The sequence below is a fragment of the Lissotriton vulgaris genome, chromosome 4_1 (genome assembly GCF_964263255.1).
Source record: "Lissotriton vulgaris chromosome 4_1, aLisVul1.2, whole genome shotgun sequence".
Classification (NCBI taxonomy): domain Eukaryota; kingdom Metazoa; phylum Chordata; class Amphibia; order Caudata; family Salamandridae; genus Lissotriton; species Lissotriton vulgaris.
The window spans coordinates 1738538302-1738551451 of NC_141691.1; the positions used below are offsets into that span (position 1 = coordinate 1738538302).

General features: G+C 45.4%; 1 protein-coding gene across 1 annotated transcript in view; it reads right to left on the reverse strand.

Annotated features, from left to right (window-relative positions):
- Positions 1-12882, reverse strand: part of SDC2 (syndecan 2) — a 225274-nt gene extending 212392 nt beyond the window's left edge. The window contains exon 1 of the mRNA XM_086966034.1: positions 12228-12882. Coding sequence (XP_086822160.1) covers positions 12228-12287 — 60 coding nt within the window. The 5' untranslated portion in view covers positions 12288-12882. The remainder of the gene's footprint in view (positions 1-12227) is intronic.
- Positions 12883-13150: the final 268 nt, after the last annotated feature.

Genomic DNA, 13150 nt, shown 5'->3' on the forward strand with positions numbered 1-13150 from the left:
TTTCTTTCCTCACTTTTTTCCATGGTAGCCTAGTGAGCTATCAGCCCCACTGGGTACACAATAGGCTGAATACCACCTAGGCACCCATCAACAGCCCTGCCAAGTGCCTTGCATCATGGATTAAAATTACATATTTTTTTTTGCACAAGCACCAGAGATTGACACGCAATTAGTTTTCAATCTCAGAGAGCGGTGCCAATCCTATGACTGTCATTATTCTTAAGAGCTTTGCCCAGGCGATCCGTTTTTGGTAATAAAGCAATTCTTACACGCTTATCCTCGATGACGTTCACTGTGTTCCCATTTCTTAGTGGAAGGCTGGACTTTCCTCTACACTCTCCTTGCTGGCACTGATTGGCTACTCAGAGCAGAGTCAGTGAGTCAGAAACCTTTATTCGATTCCAGATAAATCATAAAAGTTCACAAGGAAGACATACAATCATAAAATAAGACAATATTTACAAAAAAGCATAAATGATATTTCGCAGACAACACCCAATTACGTACTTGTACATTGCATATTGTTTCCTTATTATAAAAACAATTTTTATAAAACTAAGCACAGAGCTACAATTGGAAACATTTGCTAGGGAATGTAAATAATTAAAACCCTCTCTATGGGAGCGGAAACAATTTTCGTTTAAAATCGGTTTAAGAAAACGCACCCTGTGGTATTTATATAATGTGCAAAATAACATAAGGTGCATAGTATTTTGTTTGGCTGTGTTGTTACTAGGACAGGGGGGTAGCCTCTCACACCGCCCCACCTGTTTTGGAAAAGCCACAAGAAAGTGCAGTGTGCCTAAACGAAATCTAGTCATTAAAGACGTGTATTTCCCTGTAAGCTAAAAGACAAATAAAATTATTGCTGTTTTAAAAAAGGGGGGTCTGGTCTGTCTGTGGACCTAGAAGATATACTCAGCTCAGATCCAAAAGCTTCTTTTATGGACATTTTCATGTTTGGCGGTATACACTCAGGCTGATCATAAAAATCTTCTAACCCTATTTTATAAAAAGTTTGTTTAACATAGCATAACCAGGGTACCGCCATTGCATTGTCTAGGTTCATGCAATCTTTTAAGACAAGTCGGGAGAAATTAAGTTCCTCTGAAGACCAGATTTTCCCCCATAAAAACAGGGGTGCCATGTGTATTCTGTCTGTAATGTAATCCATGCCCACCTCCGAGTGACAAAAGGAGGTAGGCAAACTAGACGGGATAAATAAGAGTCTCTTCAAAAATGTGTTCTCAATTATTTGGATCGGTGTACTCTTTTGATATCCCCACACTCCTGCACCATAAGTTGCTCCTGATAGACATTTTGATTTGCATAGGGTTATTAGCTCTGCAACAGGCTTATAACCAAGTTTAGCCGCAAATTGAAACTGCCCCTCAATAACTCCTGAAGCTTGTTGCACCCGAGATACTAAAAGTTGGTCCCAATTTAGGTTAGAATTAAAAACATTTCCCAGATAACTAACAATTTTTTACCTTCTCAATAGCTGTCCAATTCACTGTGTATTTTCGTTAATTTGGGCCCGCATACCATGACAAAGGATTTCTTATAATTCACCTACAAATCTAGTGACGTCCTATATTCGGTGAAAGCATCCAAACATCCCTGAAGGCTGTTGGCAGTCAAGGCCATCAGGACCGTATCGTCAGCATACGACAATAAAGGTACTTGGGCACCTGCTATTTTTTGGACGTCCAAATGTTTGTTTAACAGAAACTGCTCCAGCCCATTTGTATAAACCAAAAATAGAAACGGGGCTAGGATGCAGCCTTGCCGGACCCCCTCTGTCGACACGATGGGCTTTGTCTTCTCTCCCCCTGAGCCATACCGGATGACTACAGAAGTGGAAGCATGTAGTCTGCGGAGTAGAGTGACAAGTGGTTCCTCGAAGCCCATATCTTCCATCAGTGCCCACAACTTGCTCCTGCACACCGTGTCGAAAGCACTGGACAAGTCCATGAAAGCCATGTGGATCGACGCTCCCCTGGCCTTCCTGTACTTGCCCATGATCATCGACAAGTTGAGGCATCGTTCGCCGGTTCCCATTCCTTTCCAAAACCCATATTGGGTATGTGATATTAGATCAGCATTATCAGCCCATAACTCCAGGCGTGCCAGAATCACCCTCCCCATCACCTTACATGTGGCATTTATAAGGGAAATCGGCCTGTAACAGGTCGGATTGTTTGTATTTCCCTTTTTAGGATTTGCCAATGCGCTTGCGCATTGCTCCGACGAGATTATAGTAAGGGGAAAAGAACAGTCTACCAAAACGGCAGATTAGAAATAGTTCATGTGATCTATGCGCATGCACAAACCAGCCACGTCACACACCACCATTTGTCTGTGCCTCGCATCAGACTTCAAAGGCTGCCGCTCCCGCCCCAATCAGACTTCAAAGGCTGCCGCTCCCCCGCATCAGACTTCAAAAGGAATCCGCTCCCGCTCCCCCGCCACAGCAATGCAGAGAGCTGGTTTTGCTTGTGTGCTTGCATCTTCCTTCCTTGGCCCGGGTGTTTTCCGTGTTCTCCCATTCAGTGCCTTCTCAACCCCGTACTTGATTGCTGTCCAAGCCCCAGCCCTCGCTGCCTCTATCATTATACACTCTCCCTGTGTTGTCCTGTTTCCCCTTGCTTTTTCCCGGCTCAATCATTCTGTGCTTTGAAACTGAACGCCCTTTGTAGAACTCAACCCTGCGTGTTCTTAGCTTCAGTCTCTGTGCTGCTGCACCACATCACTCAGGGACACCACCAAATCGCTCAGGGACACCACCAAATCGCTCAGAGACACCACCAAATCGCTCAGAGACACCACCAAATCGCTCAGAGACACCACCACATCGCTCAGGGACACCAGGGGCACCACCACATCACTCAGGGGCACCACCACATCACTCAGGGGCACCACCACATTACTCAGGGGCATCACTCAGGGGCACCACCACATCGCTCCGGGACACCGCCACATCGCTCCGGGACACCGCCACATCACTCAGGGACACCGCCACATCACTCAGGGACACCGCCACATCACTCAGGGACACCGCCACATCGCTCAGGGACACCGCCACATCGCTCAGGGACACCGCCACATCGCTCAGGGACACCACCACATCGCTCAGGGACACCACCACATCACTCAGGGACACCACCACATCACTCAGGGACACCACCACATCATTCTAATACACCACCACATCACTCAGCCCAACCACATCATCACCCAGCACCACAACAGCACTATCCTTGCTTGCTACCAATAAGCATTGTCATGGCCAATAGGACTCGCATTAGGAAAGTGTAAGCTATTGGCTTTGTGCATAACAATGCTATTAATTTATATATTTTCAAAGCCAACACATTTAAAAAAATTGTCATTTACAATACCAATAGCTCACACTAGCCTAATGCGAGACCTATTGCATTGCAAATGCTTGTTGAATATTGGCACTACCACAGAGCAGAGGTCCGGCTAATCCCACATGCACTGTGAAGCCCGGTGTGGCCCAGGACCAGGAGTGATTTTGTGAAAGAAATAGCTGAGGGGTTGATGAGAGCCCTTGGTCTGTGACCCATTCAGGGACAGGTGACGGTACTTCCACTATGAGTAACAATCTTTGACCTCCTCAGTGCAGTGAGAAACAGACAGCAAGAAAGTTAAATAAACTTCATGTTTATGCTCAGAAACATCTTATACACATGAACCGAGGGCCGGCTTTAGTGCTGGTGGCGTCTGGTGCAACAATGTTTGTTGGCGCACCACAATGACCTCCTTCTCCACTGGTTCCCTCACTACCACCCTTTAAGAGAGCCCCTAAAGTCTCCATAACCACTCTCTCATGCTTTTTTTGTTTTATAGCATCACTCATAACAGTTTATGGTTTCAGAGCACTTTGCATCACATACACATTACACAGAGATAATGAATCATGAGTGTGCAAATCAGTGTATAGGAAAAGTTACATCAGACAGCAGACGACAAGGCGTAGGAGTCACAAGTCATCCCCACTTGCAGACAGTACAGTCTAAGAGTGCTTGGTCTGGAGAAGCACAACCTCAGATTTTAATAAAAAAGTAACGCTATGGTTGGGGGTTGGCTTTACTAATAAGAATTGATTTGTACCCATATGTTTTCCCACATGCTATCTGTTTAATACCTGTAATGCAAAATACATGCTGTATCCTTGTACTATAATACTCTACTGTTGACCAGTAACGTTGAATATATGTAAAATCGCTCTAAAAAACCAAATAACAGATCAAAAAATAAATCAAAGATTTGATTTGAACCCAAGTGAACACTTTTTGCAACATTAGGATCATGAAAGACTGGGAGCTCTAGTCTGCCAATCACTGTCTGTCCTGGTCTGAAATCATCTACTAACACAGGGCCCAGAGGTACACAGAAGGAAGAACATGTTGATGGCTGTCCAGAGGCCAGTGTTGTGTTAGAAGAGTACCAGATTAGTGACATTGCACAAGAACTTCTCAGAACTGCAGCTCTTTTAAGGGATTTTCATTACACTTCACTGCAGGAATATTTTTTTGTAAGTACCTCATATCATGAGCATAACATCTTTGCTCAACACACTATGCAGTGTGTCACTCGAGTGTCACACACAAGGCATTCAAATGTCACACACAGCCACCCCAAAAACATGGAAGTGTAACACGTAAACAAAGGGGTGTCAGAATGCCTGTAAGAGAAAATAAGTGGGAAAGAGTGGGGTACGTACTTGCCCAGCCTGGCACTGCACTGCAGCCCCTCCAGCCCCCACAAACCTGATAGTATTTCTGCCCACAGGGATAGACCGTTTATCTCAATCTGGAAGTCGGTATATCAAAACTATGCCCAAAGAAATCTCCATCACTTGCCATGTGATATGGCTGTACTAGTCTGGCTGCAAGTCAGCCGGTAGCCAGGGAACCGCACCAAACTTGGGCAATTCTGAAACCAGGAGGACCAGGAGGACCAGGAGAACCCGGAGTGGTGTGGCTTGCATGGGTCCCAGTATGTTTTCTTAGCCAGAATGTCATGTGACTGTCAAAGAATGGGTCAAGAAAAGACTATTTTCCCATATTTAAGTGACAGAAAATTCAGGCACTTTCAGCCAATGGCCAATCACACATGCACATCATAGAAATGGTCCAAAACTTTAACAATGTGAAGACCCCAGTTAAAACTACTCTGACTTGACACAGTCAGAGTTTATGTGACGAAGTGATTAATACGAAGACAATGTAGAGATGAGCCATTTTTATTGTCTAAAAATGGTATCTAGTCAGAAAAAGAGTAATAACTCATGATACCTCAAACCATAATGTGCAATTCACCCTGACCACTCTCGCGGAGCAACCACTTCTCAGACACATTGGTGCACAACAGCAGACATTCTTTCTTTTGACGCTTAGTGATTTGCCTATCAAGGATGGCTCATATGTTTGGAAACATGTAAATACATATAATAATGACATTCTGAAAGACTTGTATCCAACATCAGTTCCCATCATACCTAATAGCTTTTACAATATCAGCAGCCCTGCAAGCACTAGTGAGACCCACAGAGCGCCCAGTTTTGATGGACAACACGCTCTCTGCTGATCATAGAGAACAGTAGTCATCTCTGTGCTAGTCGAATTCAGTCAGCAGGATGCAAACACAGCGCTCAGATCCTTCAGTCACGTAAATCTTGCAGTCAATATATGTTGACAGACACTTCAAAACTGATTTGCACTTCAGACTGCAGCAAAAATCCGTTAGAGTTCATACATAGTACAAAGTATCCAACTGATCTGCTCGACAGAAAAATGACAATTTTTGTTTTCTCTCACAGTATCTCTTCACCTCTGTCACTTTCAATATGTCCGAACTGACAAAAGAGGTTCTTAAAATGGCTTACCCAATCAAATATGGAGGCACAGTACAACTCCATCTTCTAAGGCATGACGGATTTTGAAGCTTAATTACATTTCCAAGAGTTGTTTTTGTACAAGAATGACTTCTTTTTAAAGTTTATACGTGTTGGCTGTGATAAATCATACATATATAACAGTAGCGAATTTTCCATATCCTCTCCCTCCAGAAAGGTATATTGAAGTAAACCATCAAATGACTTTCTGAACCTCCAACCCAAAACTTTGCAACAACTGCTGCTATTCGCTTTGCTAAATGTTTCACTGTTAGTGCTGCGAGAAGAATATCCAACATGCCCTGGAAAGGAAGAGTGTCCAGTGTTCTGACATGTAGGAGAATAATTCAAAATTAGCCCTTGGTGGGTGAGAAAGTGCATAGGTCACATACATGCATGAAAGGTAAACAAACACATCCAGATTAGGTCATGTGATATTGAAAGGATGAAGGCAGACCTACATATAGATATTTTTGTTTAAGATGACACCTATAACTTGTTGAACAAATCCATGCACTGATAGTTCCGGCTCTTGCAATCAGTATCAAGCTATGAATGAAACATTTGTATTTCAGTGGTGCTAAAATATCAAATCTTTCTGCCTTCGACAATCGTTAAAGTTTAAAGCTACACTATTTCGACATTTTCAGGGTATATTTAGCAAGGAATATTTTGATGAATCTGTCTGAAGTTCATGAAATACAATGGGCTAGTTCATTATATCAACAGAGGAAATTATGAGTCGAAAGAGTGGCAGATTCTACTTACAGCAAAAACAACAACAATTGATGGACCGAATGTTACACAATGGCAAAACATTCACTCCCAGTCACAGATCTGAGTTTAATCCATCGTTATTTTGCTCACCACACCACCCCAGTTCAGACATGGCCATATGCAAATCAGTCTTGAACCTGTGCCTCATGGGAACAGTCCAGCCCCAACTGCCAAGTCAGGTCTTCCCTGGACCGGAATCGAGCATCCTAGGACCGGAATCAAGCTATCCTGGCTGAAGACGGTTGATAGCCAGAAACTGGTCCTAGGATGCTTGATTCCGGTCCAGGGAAGACATGACTTGGCAGTTCGGGCTGGACTGTTCCCATAAGGCACAGGGTCAAAAATGATTTGCATATGGCCATGTCTGAACTGGGGTGGCTTGGTGAGCAAAATAACGATGGATTAAACCCAGATCTGTGACTGGGGGTGAATGTTTTGCCATTGTGCAACATTCCGTCCATCATCTTGTTTGTTTTCCAGATTCTACTTACAGAACTAATTCAAGTCATTGACTGAAGAGGGCTTACACTACTTCACATTTAAGCAAGGAGACCACCACCGCTTTTGATAACACTCAATGACGCAATCTTCCAAACTGCTGGGCTTTATGCCAAACATCTGCAAGACCGAATGCCCACCTTTTTGGAGGGACCTGATGTTTTCATAGTGCTCTAAACTAGCCATGGAAAGATAAACAAAGCAATCACTGAAAAGAATGTTCTGCATAGTTGGTAACTAAAAGAGGCTCTAGTAAAGATAACTTATTCCATATGTCCTGGCTTAAAAATGTCCTCACACTGACCACCATATTCACATAACCATAGGCAGTTGTTAACCTCTAACTGATACGGGTTTATTGTACATGTTGAGAAAAAAAGATTGAAATATTTGTTAACACTGAACTTAAACAGTTGTGTCAGACAATATTGACTACAGGATCAAGGCCAACTTGATTTAGACTAACAACAAACTAAGAGCCCTCATAAGATTTCCGAATCTCGGCTGGTTCTCACCGGATAAGAATCTGATTACTTTGCAAGAACTGTAGGCTCTTTGGTCTGTATGTGGGAGAGTTTATCCCTCCATGCTCTATAATGTTTTTTATTTCTAAACAATGGATTAAGGTGTTGATGGAGCGTGAAGGACAAGAGGGAAAAAACACATACATCAAAACAAACCTACTGCATGAAGATTTTGAAGATAATAACTTACTTGACTGTACAGAATTCAGGCATGCCGTAGCATTCACTGTCTGTACTGTTTTTTTATTTCTGTTTTGTGGCATTTTTTTAATAATGAAATTAAGCCTCAGAAATGCCCGGTGCCATGCAGAGAGAAAACAAGCAACAAAATAAGATAAGAAAAACTGTTTAATCAATATGGAGCAGGTGGCGGTGAATACTTTCTTACTCCCTCCCTCCCCCGATTAAAACGATGTCAGCATTAAAGAGGCCCACAGATCTAGGCCTGTAATGTTAAATAACTGCCTAGGTGTTGCTAGATTTGCAGATTTCAAGGATCATTTCCCAGGCTCTTGTGCGGCGTGCCATGTAGGCCCTCAAGAAATGATGAGATGATGGTGATAAATGCCATCCAGTTATTAAAGTCTAATGTGTTGAAAGAACACCAGGAATACGCTTTATCCTTTATCAATTCTTTAATAAGACATTACTTGCACTTAGTACACTAAAATTATGTACAACGTGCTTTTGTCTGGAGGGGAGTTTAATGGTTTTACAAATCTGCTGCTGAACAGGTGGTGTTATCCCAAAAAACAAAAGATAAAGATTTACAAATGCAGTATAGTAAATCAAAATGAAGACTTTCTCTGTAGGAGGATCTCTTTTTGTGAAGGTATTTGTTTATAGAAAGGGGGTGTGAACCATAACAGCATAAGATGACACGCAATACATGTCATCTATACACAAACATTTCAGAGAGCAAAATTATACTGTGCACAAGGGTTGCTCTTCTGTACAAATGATTCTCAATGTTGGCATCTGCTTACCATTAAATCACCACTAAATGAGTCCTAAAACTAAAAATGTCCATTCCTAGTTCAAACGTCAGGCCTTCTTGAACCACAAGAGGAATACAACAGCCAAACGCCCAGCATAAATACAAGCAAAGGACTCGATCATAAAATATTTTTAGATTATACTTGGGACTCTTACAGTGGAAGAGGTGTTGGGCGGAATGTTGCTGGCTGTCCTCCACTACCAGCTACAGATTAATGTGGATTGGCCCACCTGCGGGTTGTGGGTTTCGGGCTCATGTCCCTCCCCGAGGAAAAGTGAGACTGTTTTCTTGTTCTCTTGTGATTCAGTAGCCCAAAATAAAATTTCTCTTCCTCTCAGCTCCACTGGCCTCTTAAAATGGGGATAAACCCCACTACATTTACTGTAGTGCTTCTGCAATACGCAACAATATTATTTTAGCCAGCCACTTGGGAAAGCCATCCTAAAAACATCTGCTCTCGAGCGTGCCTCTTGTTAGCTTCTTGAACAGAGGGTCTCTTGTGTCCTCCCTTGTGTGTGTTTGGAGATACGAGCTTGCATGGAATGCGGATCACACATTACATATTTCTGCTTCCCAAGATGTCAGCTTGTTTTCCGAAGCCTGCAGCGCGCGCCCCTCTAGTGATGCTTTGAATATTCAAAGCATTAGGCGCATACAAGTAAAAGAACTACAAAAGTCAACATAGAAAACCAGGAATATAACCATCCACTATTTCAGAAAAAAAGTATCACAAATTTCCAGCGACGACATGTTTATTTTTGTATCTGCACAGTATGGGAACTGTTACCCAAGATTCCATCGGACAACTCAACAGAGATTTTCAGGTATCTTAGTACCATCACCAGCAATGAGTTGTAAAGATTTTTTTTAAAGCCATGCAACCTGGGAGTACAGATTCTGCATGTTTAGAAATTGCATTTGAATTCTTTAAAATATCAACGAAACTGCACAGTGTTAACCTGTGTATCATGCATGCATTCGACGAAATACATTTACAACGGTTGGCACTGGCAGCCAAGGTAGGACTTCCAAAAGTCTACCTGGTTCCATAGCACACCTTCCACTCTACTCCATTAAACCTCCCCATACTTAAACAGTGAGGCCATATTAAGTGTGCACAAAAGGGGCAAAGAAGCCCTGGTAGGCCTATGTTGACAAACTGTGTTACCCTCTCTGGTCGACAATATACTAGCTTGCCATGAACTTTGGGACTCGTTTGTAAAGACACAGGAGCCTCTAAGCAGCCTACTTACAGGTCAACATTTTGGGAGGCTTTGACAGTGTATAGGATGGGCCACCCTATCAGGCAACTTTTAGTTAGTGCAATAAAAGGACCAACCCAAAAGATAACTGAAAGCTGTAGTTTTTATAGTTGTGGCCTTAACTAGTATTAGACATTAACCCTTTCTCGAAGTCTTCGGACTGAATAATCCCGATCTGGGCAGAGCTGGTGCCCCCTCTGTGTATTTGAAATATGTGTTTACATTAGGGATTGGTAAGAGCTGCGATGTGAAGACAGACCTAAAAAGATATATTGTTGCCTACAGAGCGCGGGGAATCGATGAGGTTTTACAAAGTACACTTATGTATCGATTTTCAGCAGCACTGTTCAGTTTGCTTGACTTTATAAACTTGCTTTTCTCTACATTTTCATACTACTACTGACAGTTGAGGGTATCATTCCGCCTTCTGTAAAGAGTGAGGGACTATTTTACATCTAAAGTACACAGAAACGTCACTCATCAAGTTCCCCGTCTCCTGGATGCCCTGTACACAGACAACAATCATTTGTGTTATGTTTTTTTTTACTGCAACAAGCTTTTTACAAATATTTTAGGACTAAAATTGCATGCCAGACCTTATTGGCTATGCCAACAACGCCTGTTTCCTTTGGTGCAATACCCGTGTCTCCTGGACTGCTGACTGTAGAGAAACTGAAAAGAACAGGAACTCCGCCTGGAAAGGGTTTCTTTGAAGAGTGCTGGCGCACTCAGGGGCTCGCATTGTTCGTGTGCAGAGGGGCTTCTGCCGGCAGAAAGGGGGACTTCAGTGGAAAACATCTCGGGAACTGTTGTGAAGCCGCTAAAGACACAATGAGAGGTTTCCTCGTCACACAGACTTTGGAACAAACAGTGCACACCAGCTGATGCAACTGTTGACACGCCATAGCACGGAGGGTCAGGAGAAAGTAGCCACATGCCCACGGCAAGTCATTATATTCATTAAAGTCACCCAGTGACACAGCTAGAAAGATTAGCACCTGCGTCAGGGGGGTCATTAACGCCCCGTGAAGCCTGCATCTCCGCCGGCTCTCATTTAGTGTAATTATACGGTGCGCCCCTGTGGCGCTTTCTTCGAAAACCAAGCAGGGATTCACATGGACTGTTTTTGCCGAGAGCTGGAGTGCGGCGGGGAGATGGCTTCTCTGGCCACTGGACTGCCCCTCGCGTCGCCCCACCGCTGCCACAAGGCACAAAGAAATAAGTGATTTGTTGAACTTTCACATACTCGTCCACGCTAAACGACCCAGAAAACACAAAAACTACACACAGCTTCTTTTTTTTTATTAATAACGAAATGACAACGGGGTCGTCTACACCCCGCACTCAACATGCGGGCACAGACTTGTTCTATAATAAACCGACGCTGGCCAAGTGCCGGACACACCAGTGCAGTCTGTCACACACCATCAGCTGTAATGTAAAATCACGCACGACACTCACACCCCACGAGGTGCCCCGGGCACAGCAGTGTATCTGGTCTGTTCTGTCGGTGGTTGCAAGGGGTGAGGCGCGACTTTCCCCACACACCAGCCCCGAGGTGAACACTCACTTTTGATAAGCTCTCTCAAGCAGTGTATCTTGTTTCCAGACTCAGTTTTAAGGTCACACACAGACAGTACAAAAGTCCCAGCAGCCGCCGCGTGTGGGAGGCACAAGGGGGTCTGCTGGGAGTATTTAGGGAACGGTGTACACATTTACAAACCCTACCATTACCACTGGGATTGTCCCTATCCCGCAATTTAGCGCCGTGTAAACCACCAAAATACATTTATTATGGGGAGGAATGGGGGGGGGGAGGTGCTTAAAAAAGACCTAACAACAAACACTTGGAACATTGGGGGTGGGCAGGTGGTTTGCCCTTGCGGGTACAAAAACCGTGATTTAATAGTGCAGCAGAAAGAATATAACCTATCAGTTTAAAGATGCAAGCCTGTTGCACGATGGGGGGCGGGGGGTCGTAAGCCAGCCTCGGGTATTAATGCGGAGCAGGGGCAAGGCTGGCTGGAGGTCCCGAGTCCCCCGGCGCTCGCTGCCTTTCATGAGCAACAGGCTGGGGGCTCCCGGTGGAGCCGACCCAGAAAAGTTACACCAAGAAATAAACAGTGCATCATTTTTCTCGCTCAGTTTCCATCAAGATCACCGACTCCCCAGACCTGTAAGACGAGCCACGAAGGAAGGCACCCCCACCACCCCCGCAAAAAAAGCAGAGCCGCGGGCGCACTCACCGTTTGTCCCGAGACGCAGGCTGCCAAGCCGAGCGCCACCACCATCCACAGGGTGGGCATGCTGCCGGCGGAAGAGGGGCCGGGGTGGGCGAGGGCCGGTCGCGGTGGGTGGGGGTCTGTCCAGCCGCCGCTCCTCGCCGCTCTCGGGCTCCTCTCCCGGGGACGGCTCGGGTTTCCGGCTCCCTCACAGAGCTCCCGGCGCCGGTGTCGCACTGGCTCAGTCCCCCGCGGTAGCAAAGTTTCCTGCGGACCCTGCTGGCCGCGCTGCGGTGGGTGCGTGCGTGAGGGGGTGTATCCGTCCGGGCGGGGGTGCTGCTGGTCTGAGAGCTGCGGCGCGTGCTCTGCTCCCTGCACTCTGAGGCTCCCGCGCGCACACTGGCTGCCACTGCCAGAGGGAGCGGCCTCCCCCTCACGCCCGCCGCCCTGCCCTGTCCCCGCGCCTCGTCTGTCTCCCCCTGGCTGAGCCCAACAGACCTGCCTCGGGATCCGTCTGAGTGCGGGAGCGCGGCTTCCTCGCCGCGAGCTGCGTCTGCACTGTGGAAATGTCTCACTCGCTTTCGTAACTCCTGGGGGCGCACCTGCCCCTTGCCTCTGTTTGCGATGACTCGCCACGGTATCTTTTTGCGAAAGGCCGTGATTTTACTCCCCTTCCTCTGAACATGAGACAATATTGTTTTCCCCGCCTCTTTGTGGGAAGAGTCGGGCAGTAGTTTGACTCGATGTAGCTTCTAAGGGGGCCTGACCGTTCTTAGTAAGTTGGTGTCGAAAAGAATCGTTTATGAGGTCTGAGCGAGTATCAGGGCACAGTTTACCACTGTTGGCGCCTACAGCCCCCACCACCTCCGCCACGGATTCTCCCACTCTTTAACAGTGCCACTCACGCCTCCACAACTACTCCACCTCAGATGCATTTAATTCGTTTT